The 21,527-nt window shown below is 33.6% G+C and overlaps 1 protein-coding gene across 1 annotated transcript in view; it reads right to left on the bottom strand.

Annotated features, from left to right (window-relative positions):
* Nucleotides 1-21,527, bottom strand: part of LOC130893242 (uncharacterized) — a 176,034-nt gene that overhangs the window by 65,708 nt on the left and 88,799 nt on the right. Inside the window, exon 2 of the mRNA XM_057799169.1 lies at nt 16,349-16,408. Coding sequence (XP_057655152.1) covers nt 16,349-16,408 — 60 coding nt within the window. The remainder of the gene's footprint in view (nt 1-16,348; nt 16,409-21,527) is intronic.

Raw genomic sequence — 21,527 nt, 5'->3', positions numbered from 1 at the left:
TGGTTCTCCCTTTTCAATCCATTGTTTTAATTGTTTAATTTCTTCAACATTTCTGGAGTTGGAGTTGCTACCTCATTTGGTAGACCACTACGATGCTGGTCTTCGCAGGTCGTACGGCCTCGTTTAAACTCTGCTACCAAATATTTTACTTAGAGTAGAATCTAGTGCAACTTTTATATTGGTGGAGCTAATGCTTTTCAAATAAAAGTGTACCACATAACGATGACTTTTCCATGTTTACAAATTCACCAAAAATCTTCACTATTAATGGCTGCCAAACAAATACCAAACAACGTAGAGTCTTCAAATTTGATTGTATAGATTCTATACTTTCTATATTTTTCAAGCAATTACTTCTTGGTCAGGCCAGGGACCATCATCCTATAACATAACATATTTGGTACAATATTTTTGTGGTATTCTTTCACAACTTTTACAATTTTTGTAACTTTTGTGTTTAAAACGAAAATTTATGAGTGTTATCAGTTCATTCTGGATAATATACTGTTTGGAACCTTGTTTTATACACTTTGCGAGTGAGTGAATCTGCTATACTATAGATTCTGACAAGGCATCTTATAGTTAAGTAATTCAAAACAACACTCTAACCTCTTTAAGTTATCGTTGCTATAAATTGTCTGTGTTTAATATTTCTGTCAATTTTATAGATACAAGTTGGTGAATTGAGTTATTCAATTTTATCATTCAGTCGAGGTTAATTCGACACCTAATACTAAACAAACGATGAATATTTCCAACAAAAAATACAGAAAAAAATACCGAGGATAATGATTCTTCTAATGATGAAGTTTACTTTACTATTTTCCTTAGAAGAATGCCGTTATTTCATCTGGCATTCCTCACTAGAGGTTGATTTAGTATTTTGTAGTACTTCGTAAGCGGTAGTAAGCAAATCACGTGATCAGACAAATGTGAAATATGAATAATGGACTTTCAAACTATTCCCGAACTTATTTGTAAGCAATAAAATGAACAAGGGGGAAAATATTGAAATAACAGATCTCAATATTTACGATTCGCGTTTACATTTTAAGTAGATACATTAATCCAAAAACTTTTGGTCTCTATCTTCATTATTCATTTGAAGATTGGGAAAGTTTTTGAGAATAATAAAATGGAAATTATATCGATAAAATCTAACAAAACGAGAAGTTTTGTTTGAACGGCATTATTAAAACTATTTTTTAATATATATCTATTGTTATTAGGGTAGTTTTTAATATGTGGGGTTTAAAAACAATTTGTTAGGAAATTGATGTATGTAGGAAAAGGAACTGAGAAAATTACTCATACAAAAAAACGTTAATATAATATGTAAAATCTAGAAGAAGGATATAGAAGACGAATTGGGATAAAAAATAGTAAAACCAATAAACGATTAAAGAGAAAATAAGCGAATCATGTGCTTTGAAAGGTTGTAGTATCTAAACAATAGTCCAAGACCCCCAACCAAAAAAGTAGGTTCTGAAAAAAACGTGCAGGAACAGGTATTTTTTTTGAATATGTTCAGCGGTGTCCCCTGAATGTAAATCCAAGTGGGAGTCATGTGGGGGGCTTCACTTCAGCCGTCATCTTGAAAAATACGTTTTATTAAATATCTTGCGAAAATTGTAGATAATAATATGGGGTTGGAAGCGAGCTGCACAAGAACCAATTTGAACTGCTATGGCTTCCGCACCGTCGAGTTTATTGCAAATAATATCGTGCAAATGCACCAAAAATTGCGGAGCTGCCTGCGGATGCCGAAAAGCTGATCTGAAATGTTCCATTATTTGCTCAAGTTGCAGTGGCCAAACATGCGACAACTTCCTAGACATATTAGATGCCATCGGTAACGAACTCGAAGAAGATCCAACCTTCGGATATGCCGGAGGCAGAAGAGTCAGATTCACAAGACGATGAGTGTCTTATCGACATCGAAAAAAATAAAACTCGCCCCGTAAAATAATGCGACACTTTTTGTATTATAACAAATGTTTGAGTCCGTTTTTTTTGAAGAGAAAATAAAGTGCAGTACACAGTATTTTAAAAAATTTGTAACAAACGATTTAGCGATATTCACATTAAATTTAAAAAAATGGAAAATTCAAATTGAATACCAAGCTTCATACTTTTCTATTGAAAAAGAAATTATTTTTAATATTACAATATATTTAAATATACAATATAAAATAGCATAAAACAAGCAACAAGAAGTTAATAATAACAATTCTTACGATGTAGCGTAACTAAATATTTAGCAAAAACCATATTGAAAAAAGTTTGGAGCGCTACAATTAAAAATCTATGCGTTATACAAAAAAAAGTTTCAAATAAAAAAGACGGCAAATATTATTATCTATGTTAATGATCTGTACAATTTTTGTGGTGCGATACGCGGTTCGCGAGATATTTAATAAAACATGTTTTTTCAGATGGCGGCTGAAGTAAAGCCCCCCCCTCCCATGACGCCCACTTGGATTTACATTCAGGGGACACCCCTGAACATATTAAAAAAAAATATTTGTTTCCGTACGGGCTCTTGGCCTATAAATGTTCTTTATAACATAACACTGTATATATCTTATTATTATTATTTTAAAACAAGAAAAAAATAAAAATGTCAAACTTATCGATGATTAAGAGCTTGATTTTGTACCGGCATTGTATGTTTATTACTGAAAAGTCACGAACAAAAATTTGTTATTACGAATGTACGAACATTATTGTAGTCTTTCCGTTTTATAGCGATTTTAAACCTGAACCTGAGTTTGGAAAGTAGTAATAAAATTGAATTACGACCCCTAAAAACTAGAAGCATTATACAGATATATACGTTTGAAAAGCATGTATATATGGATACGATGATAAATCAACAAAAGCAAATTGTGATATTTGTCATTGAAACAATACTCATTCATACTCGATGAATTACGACCCCTAGGTGTTGTGGCGAATTCTGCAACTCGACAATTCAACCAGCTAGCTATTCGAATAATCAGACCCATTTTTTGTCGTTTGTTTGCTTATAACAATACCAATATCAGGCATTGTGCTACTGTGATACTTTAATAGTTTTGCAGGGTCGCGAACCACGCAAAAAAATCAAACTAAGCATAAAACTCGAAAACAAGTGACCATAAATATTATTTTAAACAAAAAAATTTTCATACAAATCTAAACTGTTAAAACTAAACTGTTACTGTTAGTTTCTGCTGTTTGTATTATAGTTCTTCCAATATCAATTGCAGATTATAAAAATTTATACAAAAATACTTGCCGACAATTTTGTTTAATGTACCATAGGCGTAAATACCTCATATTATAAATTTATTATTTTTACAAATACTTTTAAAAGAAGGTATATCTTATAAAACGTAAATAGACGAGTAAAATATAAAGGAGTTTGGTTTAAACTGGGTACCAGACGTGAACTCTTTTTGTACCCCATTCGTTTTATATACCGTGGAAAACGAAATTTCAAAGTCATAAAGAAAAATAAACCGTTATTGCTTCCAGCGTGTACTATTATAATGCGTTTCCCTTTAGAACATGGCCTTTTTTTACTATTGTCAATACTCCAATTGAAAAAATTAATTAGAAATAGTAAATAAGAGTAGAATATTGTGATTGTATCAAAATAATGACACCAACAACTGTAGATACTGCTTGTAAGAAGTCTGTACATTTTTCCAAACTAATAAAGACTCTAATTCTTTTTATAGTTAAAGATATATCAGTCATTCAACAAAATAAAAAAAATAACTTTCGTTCTATTAAAAATCCACTATTTAATTTCAATTTTAAAACCCAACAATCTATCGATTATCCTCTTAATTTGTACATACATAAAAAATAATCGAAATTTCATAAAACGAAAAATCGTGAATCGAGAAAATAGAGTTCGTGTCTTCTCTTCCGAGACGATAAAGTGTTATTTCTAGTCGAGAAACATCTGCATCTAACAGAAGAAAGGTCTATAAGGAAGAAAAAGTGGAATTGCATTAAATTGGCCTTCTAGATGGGCAGATCTGATCAGCGTTGACGGTTATAATACACTGTGGTCGTGTCGATTCCTCCAATTCCGGCAAAGACTATCGCGATCTATACTAGACACGATGAAACCACAATACGCCATGCATTTCTTAGGTAATTACACAAAGCATTGCGGTGAGTTGTATATTTACAGATGATTACGACAAGTATCGTTGAAAACTCAATCAATATTTGTTTGTTGTTCGTATTATTTACTAGAACAATTAATTGTTTTTTGTTGACGTACAGCATTAATGATTCTCTACCTATATTCATTTTATTCAACTAACAGTTCTATAGTCTATTTTTATACACGAGAGAGTAATAAAACGTAATTCTTTATGCAAAACTTATACCTGATTAAAAAGGCTAGTCGATTATGGTGAATCATTAATGTTCGATAAACTACTACTATATACAAATATACCAATTCGCGCCCGTCGAATCTCTAGAAGCAGCGTAGATATAAACGTTCGAAATCTGCTCGCTTCGATCCAAAACATCTTGCGTTCGTATAAATAAGAAATACAATGCCATGAAACAATGCAGAAAGTAGAGATATGTAGATACGTTGGTTTTTCCTAAAGATATATCGAAGTGAATTAAGTTAATTATGACAATAAGAAGGTTACAAAATAAACGTGACTTGGAAATACCTGGGTTAGGTATAAGATAATTAGGCGTCGAAGGATTGTTGTTTCATTGAGGAAATTATTCGTGGAGACGGTGGAAGGAAAAAATATGTGGGATCACGTTGCGTGGTTGCATCTTGGGGACAAGTTGAACGGTTTTCTAACTTCCCAGGACTAAAAATTGAAACTACAATACGTATACGTTTTCGAAAAAACAAAACAAAGTGAGTATTTAAATTTTTTGTTCAAAGATTTAAAATAAACGCGTGAATATGAAGTTAAAAACCTTTATGCTATATGTATTGTATTTTAGATCCCAGTTTATACCGGACTATCCAAAACAAAGATGGAATAGAGCTCAAGAAGGAAGACACGAAGGAAATGATGAACTTAAGGATAAGTTAGAAGATAATAAAGACAGACTCAAGTTAAATCAGTGAAAGAAATTTGAACAAAAGAAAAGATACCAGTTATAGTCTATTTTTATGTACGAGAGAATAATAAAACCCAAATATTATTATAGAATAATCTGTATCGTAATATTTGGTCTATCTCGATATCTTTTTCTATCTTTATGAAATGTAATTTACATGATCTACGACTGACAAAATTTCAAAAAAAAAACCCCAATTTTCGATGTAGCTTCAGTTGATAAAAGTAGTTACAGCCTATTTCGAGCGTCATTTATAACAGTTTTTATTGGAAAAATGTCACTATGTATTATCAATCTCTTATGAAAAATAAAATTATGACGACAGAATCTCATTCGACATCGTCTTGAACACAACATTTTGCTTCCCCTTCCGATCAATCATCGATGAAATGTGGACGAGTTATCGCTGCAATTTCTAGCTAACTTTTGATACGATTTCTCAAAAAATTCTCACGTATATTGCTACAAGAACATATGATAGAGCTCTAAGCACGTTACGTGTGCTGTCATTATAAATTTCATAAACTTTATCATCGTTATTATTGATAGAAAATAAAGTTTTGAATAAAAATTATGTAGTTTTTTAATATATTATTGGTAGTTGAGGATACAATAGAAGATTTTTTCGATAACATACAATGTATATTCCACAATATTTTCAAATTATTTAATATGCTAATTTGAAAAATATATGTCTGTTGTTAGCTGGCCGTACGTCCCGTTTTGAACGGGACAGTTTCGATATTTTTGGCTTTTGGAGTTGTCCTGTTTTTTTGCCAGTAATAAAATAAGTGAAAACTGTTACTATAGTTTATTTTAGAAAGGTATAGAGTAATAAAACCTCATTAGGTATGCAAAGGGGACCACGGAGTGACCCAACGAATATTTGAGCCACTTTCATAGTTTGACATTGATTTCATTGTGAAATTTTTTCTTTTTATCAAGTGCAGGTAGTCCCACCCGGTTTGGGCTCAATATATGGGGTTAAATTATTGTTATCCATTCACAAAGACTGAAAATAGTGCGCCAAAGACGTACCGGTAGGATACTCGTAAAAAGGAAAGCCTAATCTGAAATAGGGTTGGAATTAGGCACTAATAGAAGGTTAAACGGTACCTGTTAAACGCAAAACGTAACTGTATAATCTACTACCTAAGTAATTCCTACACAATATTTCGATATTGACACTTCAGGCTAGAAAACATACTTTTCCTAATTCTCTTACACAATTACTTGAAATTTTAATATTACAAAATTACTATTTCAAGACCTACACCTATGGCCGTCACCGAAATGGAGCTGAACTGAACGAAATTCCCCATTTTATTACTCTATACCTGTCTGAAATAGACTATAGGTAATTTCTTATTACATATTCGGTAAATATTTAGATTCACTTCTAGAATATTGATAATGAAATCAATCCTCATGTATATATGAGGTGTGGCTATTAAATACCGAGACTGGTTACGAAAAAGGGTTTTATTATAAAAAATATTCTATCGAAGTAATGCTGGAAGTCTTTTTTGGTGAGGGCCTTCAGGAGCTCTGCCGTTTTTTGCTTTACCGCTTCCATAAATCAAATCGGAACCCTTTCAAAGCAGATCTTTTTCTAATTTTTCTATCCTTTCAAGGAAATCTGAGCCAAAACTTTTGGTCGGAAGTCAGACTTTTTGGCACCAACTTCGCACCGACTTTTGTCAGGTGTAAAATTTTTCTAACCGTTTCTTTATCGGCGTTTACAGCATCGACAATCATCCGGATGGTCATACGATGATCTGGACGCACAATTTGGTTGATTTTGGTCACTATTTCTGGAGTTGGAACAGTCACAGGGCGACCTGGGCGCTGGTCATCTTCAGTGGTCTCTCGACCCTCACTAAAGCGCTTACACCACTCAAAAACAGGAGCACGAGATAGAGAATTGTCGCAATAGGCCTCTTCCAACAATTTATAGCACTCAAGTTTTTTTCAATTCAACGAGAAATTTGAGATTGAAAACGCGCTCGTTTCAAATCGCTACTGCACAAATACTATAATAGTGACGGAAACGTGTTTTCGGATTTACAAAGATACCGCCCCCGTCTAGGGCGCCCTCTAGACGCGCAGTCTCGTTATTCAATGGCTAAACCTCATAATGTGTCTTAAGCTTTGGTGCCAGGAACTGGTATACATTTTGATAAAACAGACTATTTTTAGTTTTATTTTAGAAAAAAAAATTGTAAGAGGATGTTTTGAAATTTTGTAGATACTTTGTTTTGTATTTTGTTTCAATAATTTCATAAATATAATGGAGTGTTTTGCATAAATATGCTCAACTATAAAATCTTTTTATTTAGTTTTGGGTTAGGCCAGAATTAAACATCGTAAAAATATTTTTTTACCCTTTTTGATGTTCTGAAAGCTTTGATATTTAAATGAAAAATAAATGTTGGAATTTCCGGCACATTTGATTCCTTTCGTATACGCTACAACCCCAAAAATAATCTGACTCTCCAATTTTTGAACAAAGTTTTTATGGCCAGTCAACTTCTCTACCTCTTTTACATACTTTCTCGTTTCGGACACAGTTGAACAAATTCATATAGGTGAAGAACAAGGAGAATTACTTAAACGAGGTCTACTTCATATTCCTTAAACCTAAATAATATTAGATTTAACTCACACTTGCCCACAAAGATAAATGAGGTCAATCTGTACAATCTAAAGATTTTTCAACATATAAATAAACACGATAACATCGCAAATATAATACGTAACCACCTAAACATATTAAATACACGGAATTCAAAGCACCTTACAACCTGCACTGAAATAAACATAATATTCCAATTTAAAAAACAAAACTGCTCTGGTATAGATGGCACAGTCAATATCATAATTAAAAAAGCTCTAGTGCAACTCGCACATATCGTAAATTTTGCTCTAAAGCTCAAAATTGCCAACATCGTTCCCATTATCGAAACTAATAATCAGCCATGCTACGTGGATAGTTACAGACCTATATCTCTTCTCAATAATATTGTAAAGGTAATAGATAAAATAAAAAGATTGCAAAACTTTATAGAATAACAAAAAATTTTACCCCCCGATCAATATGGATTCAAATACAAATTTTTAATTATATCATGGCCGCTATCGACATCCGAAAAGCCTTTGACTCTTTACCGATCGAAGATTTCATTAATAAATTGATAAATTTGAAGATACCAAATTATTTGATTAACATTTTGCATCCCATTTAACCAATAGAAAATATTTCACATCAAAAATAATGAAAGCATGGCGGGACCAAACCTCATAAATACTGGAGTTCCGCAAGGGTCATTTTTATCACTTGGTACCGAACAAAATTTCCGCACCCGAAACTTCCTAGCAACTCGTGGTTACATGACAGTCGACATACCCATTGTCAAAGACTTCCTAACAAAAATTTCAATAAACTTTCACAATGTTTCGTCTGCCAAAAGATCTTCGAGAAAATCTGAAAGCCAATAAAGCAAATCGCGCAGGGGATATCCACGACGGGCTTCTGCATGGTTCTCTAATCAAATAGTTTTGTTGTAAAATTCCAAATTTAATTAATACCGAAATCATCGTAAATTTAAACTTCCATATACCAAACGTCAGACATGTTGCCTTCTCGGAAACTCAGATCGATTTTTGAAACCCTGGTTTTCAGCTGCTTCTCAGGGATATTTCAGCCGAAACAATATATACCAAGGACAGAGTTTGTACCTTGTGGATAATGACCTGTTGCAAGGAACCACACAATTGCATCCAGACGTACACACGACATCTATGGATCACCAGAACATCGTCCAACGTATTTATTGTTAATTTATTAAATGTCAAAGTCAGTTTCCTACTGCGTTGACAAAAATTGTCATTTGATTCATACAAATATTGGTGCTGACATATTAGTCACGTGATGGGAAACTTCCATCGTTTCTAATGTAGTTTTGTTGGTTTTTTAATATCAACAATTTCTTCCTTAGATTGAAATTCATTTGGCCAAATTTAAACAGTGATATAAACAATTCCACCAAAAATTATCACTTTCATTTTTCACAATATTGGCGTACTAAACAAGAAAAAACATGTGGCATTTACTCATTATTTTTCTTCGAAAATCTTCTTGTTTCCAAGCCAATTTTAATAGACTATTTGCTCTTAATAATTTTTAATCTATTCTATTCAATCAAAAATCTTTTACAAAGGCAGCGCTACTAGTTTTTAACCCCCTCATGAACCATTTATCATCAATTTTATTCAAAAATAAGTTTGGTAGTCCTCTAGAGAGGCTTTTTCGACGTTGGGTCAGTATGGCTCTGACTGAGTGCCGTCTTTCGTTGTATTGTACGTGTTGAACAAATTTGTCAGTTGAATATGATTGATGATGCATTATTTGCAACTTTATTACCAACAAGTCGTTGTACTTGTCACGTTTCGAGAAGAATTTTTATACAACTATTGTTAATACACGTTTCTAGATTTATACTTTGAATTAAAACCGAAATAATTCAAAGTCAAACCGATTTTATTTATTTTCTCGCGTTATATACTTACAAAAGGATCAAAAGAAACAATATTAATCAGAGGAAAGTCACTAGTCGTCTTTGAAGGGATCGTTTGATCCTTAAAGATATCATTTAAGAGATTAAACTAAGTAAATCTTCAGTTCGCTGACGCCTTTATCTTGGAGTGGCATCTCTCTCTGGGGGGTTAGTTTCGTATCGTAAAGACATTAGGCCAGGAGAGAAGGAATTATCTATAACTATTCACAACTCGGATAAATATCCGGTAAGTTGTGACCCATTTTAGACACTAAAAACTTACAATTTAAAGATAAGCGAACTTTTTAGTTTGAATTTGAGACACTCAAAATGATTTTGGGGTAATCGTAGACGCAGAATAGAAAATATTTAGAGTAATTGGAATCAAATATAAACATCCGGGTCTACGAGGGTTGCTACTTAAGTTTGATGTATGGCAACACTGATAGAATTGATGCTGTTGAGGAATAGGAAGTGTATTTTCTTCAATAACTTCAAAATTTAGCAAACACAAACTAGGTTGATGATAAGTTTCTTTGCGAAATATGCATATCTAAAGGTACGTCCACACTGGAGCAACTTGTAGCAATTTTATGTTGCTAAATGTTTAAATTCATCAAACATTGACACAAAACAAACTGACCATACTAGTCCAACTATGTTAATGAATGTTTGCACTTGTCGAATCTCAAATTCAGTTGACTACAACATTCTGTCCACACTGTTGTAGTTTTGTGACATGATGGAGGAAGACTTGGGTCCGTCCAAGTTTGAAGAAAAGAGGAGAATATGGAGGACGGCTGCACTTTCCTTTCCTTTCTATAAAACTCAGCCACCAAGTTACGGATTTTTCTTTTCGCCTCTTCCTGAGATAAGCACCCTCCAGCTGAACAAACTGCATTCCATGCATCATTTTTTGATTCTCTGTATTTATCTTTAACATTTTTAGGATTCCAAATACATGGATGTTGTCCATAATTGTCAATTAAATTTAAACAATTCTCTGAAGTCCACTTAAACGCCATCAGGCGGCAGTCTGTCTACTGTCTAGTCACTCAATTTACAACAATCCGTCCACATCGAAGCAATATTGACAAATGTTTCACTTTGTTTCATATTATTCTTTATTCTTCAACATATTCCAACAAATATAAACATTTTATGTTGTAACAAGTTTTTGTTGTATTATGATGAAAAATGTTGCTCCAGTGTGGACGCGCCTTAACGTCCAAAAAAATTTTAGCACACAAAAATCAGAAACAGAGTAGCACGAAATGAAAAGAGTACTTCAGTGCTATAGAAAAGTAATAATAGCTTTCTGAGCTAACCAAATCATCTTATGAATATTTTTGAACTAAACTATTTTTCAAAAATGTTTTTAAAATCCAATAAACAATCGGGTTTGCTGCTAATGTGAAATGTTGATGATTTTTCGCATAACCAGAAAGAAATATTGATAATATGGATGATGAAAAAACATTTCTGTAATTCCTAACATCTTTTAAATAAAAATTTATTGTTTATGTAGTGAAACTGGCCTAAAAGAGAACCGAGCAAATCGAAGCATCTACAACTTTGAAGTTTCTTGAAATACCTCGCGAACGGTTATCCTGTATGTAATAAAGGGAGTTGCGTGTTGAAGTTGATAACACGTTATTCTAAGGGTTACAAGAAAAAGTTTCATTCAAAAGAATAACCATTTAATTTCGTATTATTCGGAAAAAAGTATAAAAACTATATTACCGTTACTTTAGGTAGTTGTATAATTACGAGCAAATTTTATTGAATAATTTTTTTACTATCTAATTAGAAAGTTCATCTCAAGTATGCAATTACTGTCATTTTAAAGAAACTTTGTTGGTAGTTTACGGGCAGTTTTTAAAGCACATTAAAGCTTCAATAAGAAGATAACGGTAATTTGATTAGAAAGAACGGTGGGTTCGATCTATAATTAAAGAATTAATTGTTTCATTAATTATAAACTCACTTCTAGATGTAATATATTCGATTAAAATCATTTGTCACTCGTAAAAAAATCAATATAGTATTATTTCAGAAGGCAATGATGTGTGGCTTACAAAAAATGAGACAATTTATGAGTCTTATAGCTTAAGCTACTTTGGCCACATTTTTAGAAATCAAAAATATGCCTTGTTACAGCTGATCATGGAAAGCAGACGCGGCTTGGATAGAAAAAGATTTTCATGGTTGAAAAACCTTCGAGATTGGTTCCATGTACGTGAAGCATTAGAATGAAGCAGGCACTTGAAGAAGAAGATAGCTTAAGCAAGAAGAGTGTCAATTCGAGAAAAAGACAGGTTTGTCCCTACTAGAATTTTTCCTTATTTCCTTGAAACATCGAAATATCACGTTAAAACAAGGTTTACCTTATTAGAGCAATCCTGATGCTCATGCTTAAGTCGCATCAGACTAAACCCTTGAAATAAATCTCTCAGGATCACCTGATGAGTTTCTATGATCAATAAAGTATTCAAATAAAAAATTTGTTTGCAACTGTTACTTTCCAGACTACCTAGAGATCCGTGCTACTTCATATAGTCCATACATAAAAGGATAACTTCAGTAGCAAGATCGGGATCTTTTAGAGGTAATTTTAATCAGAATCCTGACAAGGACCGTGTAAGATAAACCTCATTAGTGATCTGCGATACACCCTCATTAGGTCCTAGTCATGTTATCCTGACCTGTACCTTATTAAGTTGCAAAATTACCTAAGAAGGTCCTTATGGAGTCCTCACAAAACATCTAGTCGGGGTTAGGTTGTTTGTGATTGGTATGGGGATGTTATTTATGTTACGTGAGGGATATATTAGGTTTGGACTTGATATAGGAAGGATTCCTCTTCAGGCTAGGAGTTGTGGTGGATTTAGGATGTTGGATGATGTGACCTGCAACACAAAGAGAAAAGAAGAAAAAGGCTCGATGAAAAAACGACTCTGCGGAGAATGTGATAGATTTGTTTATTTAGGTAGGGGTGTATAGGTTTGGATTTGGATGGTGAACCAGTTCACTATGTTTCAGGAAAACCCCAGAAAACCTGCAACACCGAAGATTGGTGAAAATTACAGGTATCCGCTAAGGTAGGGAAGCCAACGACGCTAATTATTTTATAATTCAGAAGTGGCCACCAGTTTTGACTTTGGGAATTGTAAAGCTTAAAAAAACTTCAAATCTTATTGGTAATTGTTGAAAGCGGATTGCAGAGGTTTACTTAAATGTTTCAGTTAGTGCAGATTGATGTTAAAGATTTAAAAAACATGAGTCTGTAGAAACAATACAAATCGTTAGGCTTTTTCAACATTTTCTTTGGATTCACACGCCGTAATATTTAAATAAGTAGAGGTGGAAGATTTTTGAAGTACATTAAACCTTCTCAATTCCACCAGACGCAGATTTTCCGCTCGAATGGTAATTGTCCTTAGTATAATCACTGGTTTTCCATGTTTAGGTTATTTGGATAAATCCATTTTTCAAATAACAAAATGAGCGTCTTTCGGCGAGGCAAGGAACTGTTTAACTTCAACGTTTCATTCGTAGAAGAAAGGATTATAGAGATAAGAGCTTCGCTGGAAAAACTGTATAGACTTAAAAGAAGTCCTTGTTGAAAAATGATTATTCTATGTTAGGAAAAATAATCGAAAATCGGAATTATAAATAAGATTTTTCCTTCTTGAATGTACCAATACAAACGGAATGAAATAATTCTCTTATAGTCTTTGTCTCTACGTGAAATTCTTTCAAATGAAATAAAAAATATTATCTTTTATCAGATCTATTCATTTAAAAATTGATGTTATATAATTATACCTTTTTAAACACTCTAATAGCTTGGTAAGAATTAACCAATGACAGTTATCTACATACCAACCATTACAATCTCGAATTTGCATTGTAGAATGCTTGAAATATAATTAATTATTAGATGTAATTTTATATGTATCTCACACCTCTATAATAATTATATTCCTATCTTGCATCAAAGTAGGGAACAACTTGTAGTAGTTACCTTCAATACATCTGCATTATGTACAAGAGATGCAGAGAATATGTGAGAGATAGTGTACAAATGAGATCTGTAGGCCAGTATAAGATCGCAAATCCCAAAAATTATTACAAACGAAAACTAAGCTTCAATTATTACTCGAAAGTAATACTTCAAACATACATAATATGAAAATAATTGAGGAATTTCTGGAACAGTTGGTAAGTTTACCTTTAAACTCTGAATAAGAAAGTCGTTTGTTGGAAAGCACAGAATGATCGTATTCTGGCCTAGTGCACACATATGTATTGACGTTGTTGCCGGTAACAGATAGTGTTAAATGAATCTATCCCGGAGCAAATGAAATTACAAGGCGCAAGACACAATTATAGTGATTAAGACGCTACTGAAAAGATCAATATCAAAAACGATTGTTTCCCAAAGTATACTTACACATTCGAGAGGCCGTAGAAGCATCGCCTTCGGCCGATATTTGCACGATGGAATAGGTGGTCGATTTTTAATCGGATTTATAAATTGGAGTTGGGTAATTCTTAAATTTCCACCATTTTACACATTACAACATTTATTTGTTGTGTTCCATCGTTTTTTGAACTATTTTCATTAATTTCATTGATTTAGGGTCAAAATCAAACTATAATTTTTAATAAAACGGAAGATTTTCAGTTGTTTGGCGTCGGGATAACCGAACGAATCCAACTCACCTGGGACCTCTCCCCAAATCGTCTTTCGAAGATTTTCCAACCCGCAAAAAAGATTAACCATTAACCATTCTTTGAGCTGTAAGAATTTGATGTTGGTGGAATTGGGGAGGAAACAGGAAGTTGATAACTAACATAGAAATTGTCAATGTGGTACTGCTATAAACACCAAGTACATAGCACTAATGAAAGCCAGTAGATCAACCAGTCAGTTTCAAAACTACTAATTGTCAAATTTTCAATCATACATAACCATAACTTTTATATACACAGATGAAATATAATCGCAAAATTGGATTCTTGCAAACTACTACGCGAAAATATTTGACCTTCACGGTCTGCCACACACCACCTTTCTATTTATTGAATTATAAATAATGACTGAACCATCAAGGAGGTTGTGTTATGGTGGTTAAAGCTTTGAAGAAACTCTGAGCAGTGGTTTGATGAAGCCAAAGATAATGCGAATGATATAGACGAAATCCTAGATGATTACATACAATCCGATCGTGAGGGTACCTTCGGAAGTTCAGAAAACGAGGAAGAGGACACTGATGGTGGAAACGGGATCTCGGAAACTTTGAAAAAGGCAAATGAGGAATGTTATTAAAATAACGTCAAACCACAAACTCATACAAAATATACATTGGGTAAGAAAAGATACGAATAATATAAGATAATGTGATTTGGTTGAACTCGAACTTTTCTAGCGGTTTGAATTTTACTGTTCTCAAATCACGTCATGAAAATGAAGACCTGGCTTAAACGTGATATATTTCGAGTAATATCGAGCCAAAAATGATTTTCCGTTCATTTATCAGCTTTGAGGTTACTCGCAAGCAAGAAGATCCCGCGGGTTTATTAATTTTCAATAAATTTATAGACACTTGTTAAAATATTTATGGATTGATGCAGTCAGCGACAAAATACTAGATACTGGTTAGTTTTAGGGTTATGTTCCTAGCACCCAACAATAGTAGACGCCACTTTCCCGGTGTACTAAAAGTCCCACCTTTCTGGTTAAGGGTTAATGAATTGAATAGAAAAAATTAAAATTGAAAAGTGATGATGAATAAGACGAAAAGGAAATAGGTAATAACATTGTTGAGGATTAGGTAGAGCCAGAGAAAGATAAAAGTTTCTAGTAAAACGGCAGCCTAGTTAGATAATGAATAATAGAAAAGTAAACAGTATAAGGTCCGGTTTTTACACGTTCTAATAAAGTTACAAATAGTTATTAGCCGCAAAACTTTTAATTGAATAAATGTTTACCGTTTCTTCACCATAGTTTGTTTAAATCCGAAATAACTAATAAGTATTTGTCACTTTATTATGTACTCAACAAATAGTCTACTGTTGGTAACACTACGAAAGATGTCTATAAAACAATCGTCTCTGTATTGAATAAGAAAATTGAAAATAATTGATAGGAAAGGAAAAAGAAAACGGTAAACAAATTTCATCATCCAGCATCCATATTAAATATTTGATTATTTGTATGACAAACATTTCCAAAAATGAACTAATCATATATAGGTATGATAAACAAACACTTTTGATGTATAATATTTTAGGTGAAGTTTCTACTAAACTCTTTAATTGACTTATTTGGCAAGTAACTCGATTTATTCGAAGTTTTAATTTATCAGAAAGTGAAGAAACCATCTTTATTAGGAAGTGAAGAACTCCGGTCTAAAACAAATAATTCTATTTGAGTTTTGAAATTTTAAAGGTAAAATTGAGGATTTTTGGGTAGGTTACTGAATAAATTTTTCCTTATTTCGGCTTTGGAAAATGTTTAATCAATATAATCCATTCGATTTTTTTGAGAAAGCATACTATAAACTGATCCTATCTGTTTTATAGATTATAGAAAACGATTGAGTGATGATTGTTTTTATTAATTTTAAAAACGAAAAGTTGATTTTTTGACGATAATAAGCGCTGGATGTAAGGACGATACTTACCATAAAACAATCGGGTCCCTGCAAGCACATGGATTCCCCATTGGGGCCGTCATTAGCGAACTGTAAAAAAGAAAAGCAGTATTAATATCGAGGATTTTACCAGAGATTAAAAACTTCATTAAAATTTGCATTTCAATATGATCCGTAGATGGAAAGTTGTGCATCTAAAAATCAGCCAACTCCATAATAGAGACGCCTAAAGCAGTTTATTATTAAACTACACAATGAAAAACTGAAGGAGAACCAGAAAAAAAATGTCAATTTGAGATTAGTGACTAGTGCTATTATAATTTTTATTACGAAGAATTTTATTCGCCTTCCATTTTATTGTCTGGACAAAATGGCGATGAATATTTTTTCATATATTTCCTAATAAAAAACCAGGATATTATAGAGTAAAAATTTCTCTTGTAGATTTTTTTCAGTGTACTTGAATCACATTTTAAGACCATGTATGAAAACCCGAGCGACTTGTTTTCATTTGCATGTAAAAAATTACTATCTACCACCACGAAATATGTCTGAAAAGTTTTACATTTGGAATTATACTAGAGAAAAATTGACGTGCAATCTACAGGGGTTGTCTTCAAAGATCAGAAAAATTCGATACACAATTCTTACTAATATTTACGCGAAAACTACTTAACCGATCATCATGAAACATTAGAAATAACATATTTTTAACGAGATATGAAACAATTTTTTGTCAAAAATCTCAAAATCTAGCTTCCTCGACGCCATCTAGTATTCCAGAAATGGAGTTCCAACCGTCAGTACTGTAATACATTATTACCAAAGGTCACGTCAATATCCAATCCAATTGACTATAGTTTCAGTTCGTTAGGTGTCATTTCTGTCGTTACATGCTATTATTTATTTCAGATCTAACTTTTTGGTTTCAATTCTTACTCTGTTCTTCTTTAAAAATGCCTCGGAAGCAAAGTTCCGTGCAGCACGAAATCAAGAAGCTTCGGTTTACGTAAAGAAGACAACAGCAAGCAGAGCGACAAAGTGTTTTGAGGGCAGCTGAAACTCCTCTTCAAGTACGAGTTGGTTCAGAGAAACGCCAGAACAATCGCAGGCCAGAAGAATTCAAGTTGCAGAAGGATTGGTCGCTATTTAACGCTACTAGGTTTCAATATGATCTTTCAATTTAATATCATAATCATCCTTCGATTGTTGTTGGCTCAAAGAATAAAAAATGTCACTAGAAAGATGAAACTGTTGGAATGTGATGTTCCAGTGGTAAAGTTTCACTTCCATTCCTTGGTAAAGCAGAAGAACCTGTAGAAACTTAAGATGAGTCAAAGTAATTTTTAAGCAAAATAAGAAATTGTAACCCTTGCTTTCAATCATATTGATTCATTTCTACTGTAATGATCTCTGATACTTATTTAATAGGTTCAATGCGAGCGAAGCCGCAGGTAAAAGCATTTGTTCTCAATTTCTCTTTGGATTCATCGATGGAACAAAAAATAAACTGATTAATAATGTCTCACTCAATAATAACAAGTGACTGAAGTTGTATTTGATGACATTAATAATCCAAATGAAATGATTGAAACTGATATGAGTGACGTATAGTACACCAAAAGTCATATTGGATTTCCAATGTGACATCCCAAGATACTGTGATGGTCGAAATAATCTGTGTTAGATTGCAAAGGCTGGTAATTTCTCCTGAAACTAATTATAAGTGCTTAAGGGCAGTAATGATTTGATTATCAGAAATTTGTTTGATTGGCTTTACAGTGTCAAACCAGCTCAAAGTTACTCCTAAGAAGTGTACCAAAAATAATTGCTCAACCAGCTGCGGCAGTTGGTATGTGAAAATTACGTTTAAGATCATTTAAAGATTTGTTTCTCACGAGACGGTAAACCAGGGACACGACGACCTTTAGAAAGACCTCCAAAAAGATGGATGGATTTCAAGGATAACAAGTTGGAAGCTACAGGCCTAGCGCCTATAATACGTTGAAGAAGAAGTCTACAAAGGAAAATGTGGACGCGTACGTGAAACAACTATAAGGACTTATGAAAAGTAATATAGTAATAAAGTAAGAAAATCAAGAATAATTATGAATAAGTTATATATTTGTTGTGTTGTGACTCAAAATATACCTAACGATAAAGTGTTTAGACGTATGGGAAATGAAAGAGAGTTACTTACAACAATAAAGAGAAGAAAGGCCACTTATCTATGCCACATACGTTACGAAAAAGGATTTTATAATAAAAATTTTTCTGCATTCGAATGCTCCCCCTTCAATATACTCCTCTCCCCTCGCCACACATCTTACCATACATTTTTTTCATCGATCGAACCAGTGCTGGAAGTCTTCTTTGGTGAGGGCATGTAGTAGCTATGCCGTTTTTTGCTTTACCGCTTCCATAGACTCAAATCGGGTCCCTTTTGAAAGCAGATCTTTTTCTAACCTTTTAAGGAAATCTGAGCAGACCCGTTGACGCAAGAGCTTTTGGTCAGGAGTCAGATTTTTTGGCACCAACTTCGTACAGACTTTTGTCATGTCTATTTTCACGTGTTAAATTTCTCTAACCGTTTCTTTAACGGCGTTTACAGCTTCGGCAATCATCAGGATGCTCATTAGACGATCTGCACGCACAATTTGGTTGATTTTGGTCACCGTTCCCGGAGTTGAAACAGTCCCAGGGCGACCTGGGCGCTGGTCATCTTCAGTGCTCTCTTGGCTCTCACTAAAGCGCTTACACCACTCAAAAACACGCGCACGAGATAGAGAATTGTCCGCATATGTCACTTGCAGCCATGCGGATGCTCATTCGACGATCTGCACGCACAAGTTGGTTGATTTTGGTCACTATTTCCGGAGATGAAACAGTCCCATGGCGACCTGGGTGCTGGTCATCTCCAGTGCTCTCTCGGCCATCACTAAAGCGCTTACACCGCTCAATCGAGAAAAAAATACGCTCGTTTCAAATCGCTACTGCACAAATACTATAATAGTGACGGAAACGTGTTTTGGGACGTGCATAGACAATGAAAAGGTTTTTAATAATATTTGTTCTAGTCTTAAATGTATTGATCTCACCCTCGTAAATCATGTAGAAGTAGAATGTAACTAAAACAGTTTTACATCATGTGGAATTTAAATATTGAAATTTTCTAATGATACCAACATGAATATGACGCCACGGAAATGAAAGTATGCATATACATAGACATTTTAAAAGTTCTGTATGCAAATTTATTTTGAAAGTTTCGAGGAAATACCATGTTTTATCTGAAAATTCATCTGCATTTGAATTTTTATCTTTGGTGTTATTTACAGATATCAAAACATGTAGATTTCGTTAAAAACATTCATCAGTTTTTAAATTTACTTTGTTTCGGAATTGTTTGACTTTATACGAAATAAATTTGCATCAAATCTTTCTAGTAACAAAACATCCTCAGCACGAAATATCACACCTAACAGATGGTAAGTAAAATGAAGTTTTACACTCGCTTTCTATCTACAGAAGTTTCTGTATCTGCGCTAGCTTCAGAAACTTGTTCCTACTCTACACTTGTGAGAAAATACAAATACACCATAGAGAAAATATTAAAGATATAGAGAGAGTAGCAAATAAGTATAATTGTACTGCGGTATCGGTTTACCACTCCCTATCTCCCTCTACTAGCCAATAAATTCAAAAACTCGTTATTCTCGTTTTTTCCCATTCCTCTCACTTGAAACTTCGACGTAATTTCGATCTAATCAGGATAGAATAGAGAGAAATAGTGGTATACCGATGTTCTTTCTCTCTCTGCCAGCCGTTCCGGACTACTTCGCCTTCTCTATCTTTACTATTTTCTCTATGAAAGTTTTTGCTAGATCTAACCTCACAAAGTGCTTCTTATAATGAAAATGCCATGTAAGGAAACTAGATATGGGAAAGCATCTTTCTTAAAGGACAATTCTGCGCTAACAAAAAGCATTTTGGTTCTTTTTCTGTGTTCTCATTTTTATGTATTTTATTAAATTTTCTTTGACAAGAGATGTCGAGAAAATTCAGTACTCTGTTCGTTTCCAAGCATCTTCGTAAACAATGATAAACTCCAAACACCACCTTCGGAGGAAATTTCGAACCATCTATATACCATTTAATGAGCGGTCTATTCCTGTTTCCTGTCTTCCTTCTTCTGTATGATGATTTGGGGTCTCGTATACACTGCGACCCAAAGGATCTATTATGTCCCCCTTTCTTGCTGCGATACTGGAGAACCCAGTGTTTACAGATGATCCATCAATCCCACTCCTTTTAAAAAGTCTAGAATGTGGGATGGATTCAATTGGCAGAGATCTTAGTGTTCCATTTCAAGCGCTTCCAGGTGTAGAGCTCTGGAGTTTAAACAATTTGAGAGAGTGTGGATAGAGGTTTCGTCCTGCCGTATTATCTGCTAGGTCTAGCGTCTTTAAGTGTTTGTTGAGGCGACAGTGCCCCTATGGAACTCCTGTTGATGCTTAGTTTTACAACCATTACATCAACGGGAAGATATATTCGAGTTAGGGATGACCAGATTCCTCAATGCTAATGTAGATATTACAAAAATAGTCCAATAACCATATTGGACATTGTTTTTTACTTTCACTGAAACATACAAGAACAATCGAATGAAATTTGCCGACGATTGTCTCCGTGCTGCTCTGATCTGTATGACATTTAATATCATCAATGCATTTCTGTTAAATTATAAGGTGATGAAAGAGGATTTAATCTCCAAATTTATTTTCAAGAAATCTAAGGGTCTAAATTATAGAGATATACATGGATCGAAAAGACAATGTTTTTGAATAAATTCTGGACTATAATTCCTATCGTGAATTTCGTGTTTTGTTTACAACAAAAGTTAAAGGAAAGTTACAATTATCTTTACACAATTTACGGACTGCTCGATCACGTAGGCGTTTTTAAAAGTTTACGTATTCACCTTCGTCAGACAAACCGACACATACAAACACGGGCGAACGGATAGACGCGGACACAAACACAACAAAAATATGTGATCACGAAAAGGCATTCCTGCACATGCAAATTAAACTAGAAGGCGAGGAATGACGTATTTAATCCTGATGAGTAGAAATAAATCCAATCAACTGGCATATAACGTATTTGGGACGTCACAATTGTTTAACATGAGACAAGTAACGAGCATCCA

This window comes from Diorhabda carinulata, chromosome 4, assembly GCF_026250575.1.
Source record: "Diorhabda carinulata isolate Delta chromosome 4, icDioCari1.1, whole genome shotgun sequence".
In the NCBI taxonomy this organism is placed as follows: Eukaryota; Metazoa; Arthropoda; class Insecta; order Coleoptera; family Chrysomelidae; genus Diorhabda; species Diorhabda carinulata.
The sequence above is the reverse complement of the archived record's forward strand: the minus strand, read 5'-3'. Positions and strand labels throughout refer to the sequence as shown.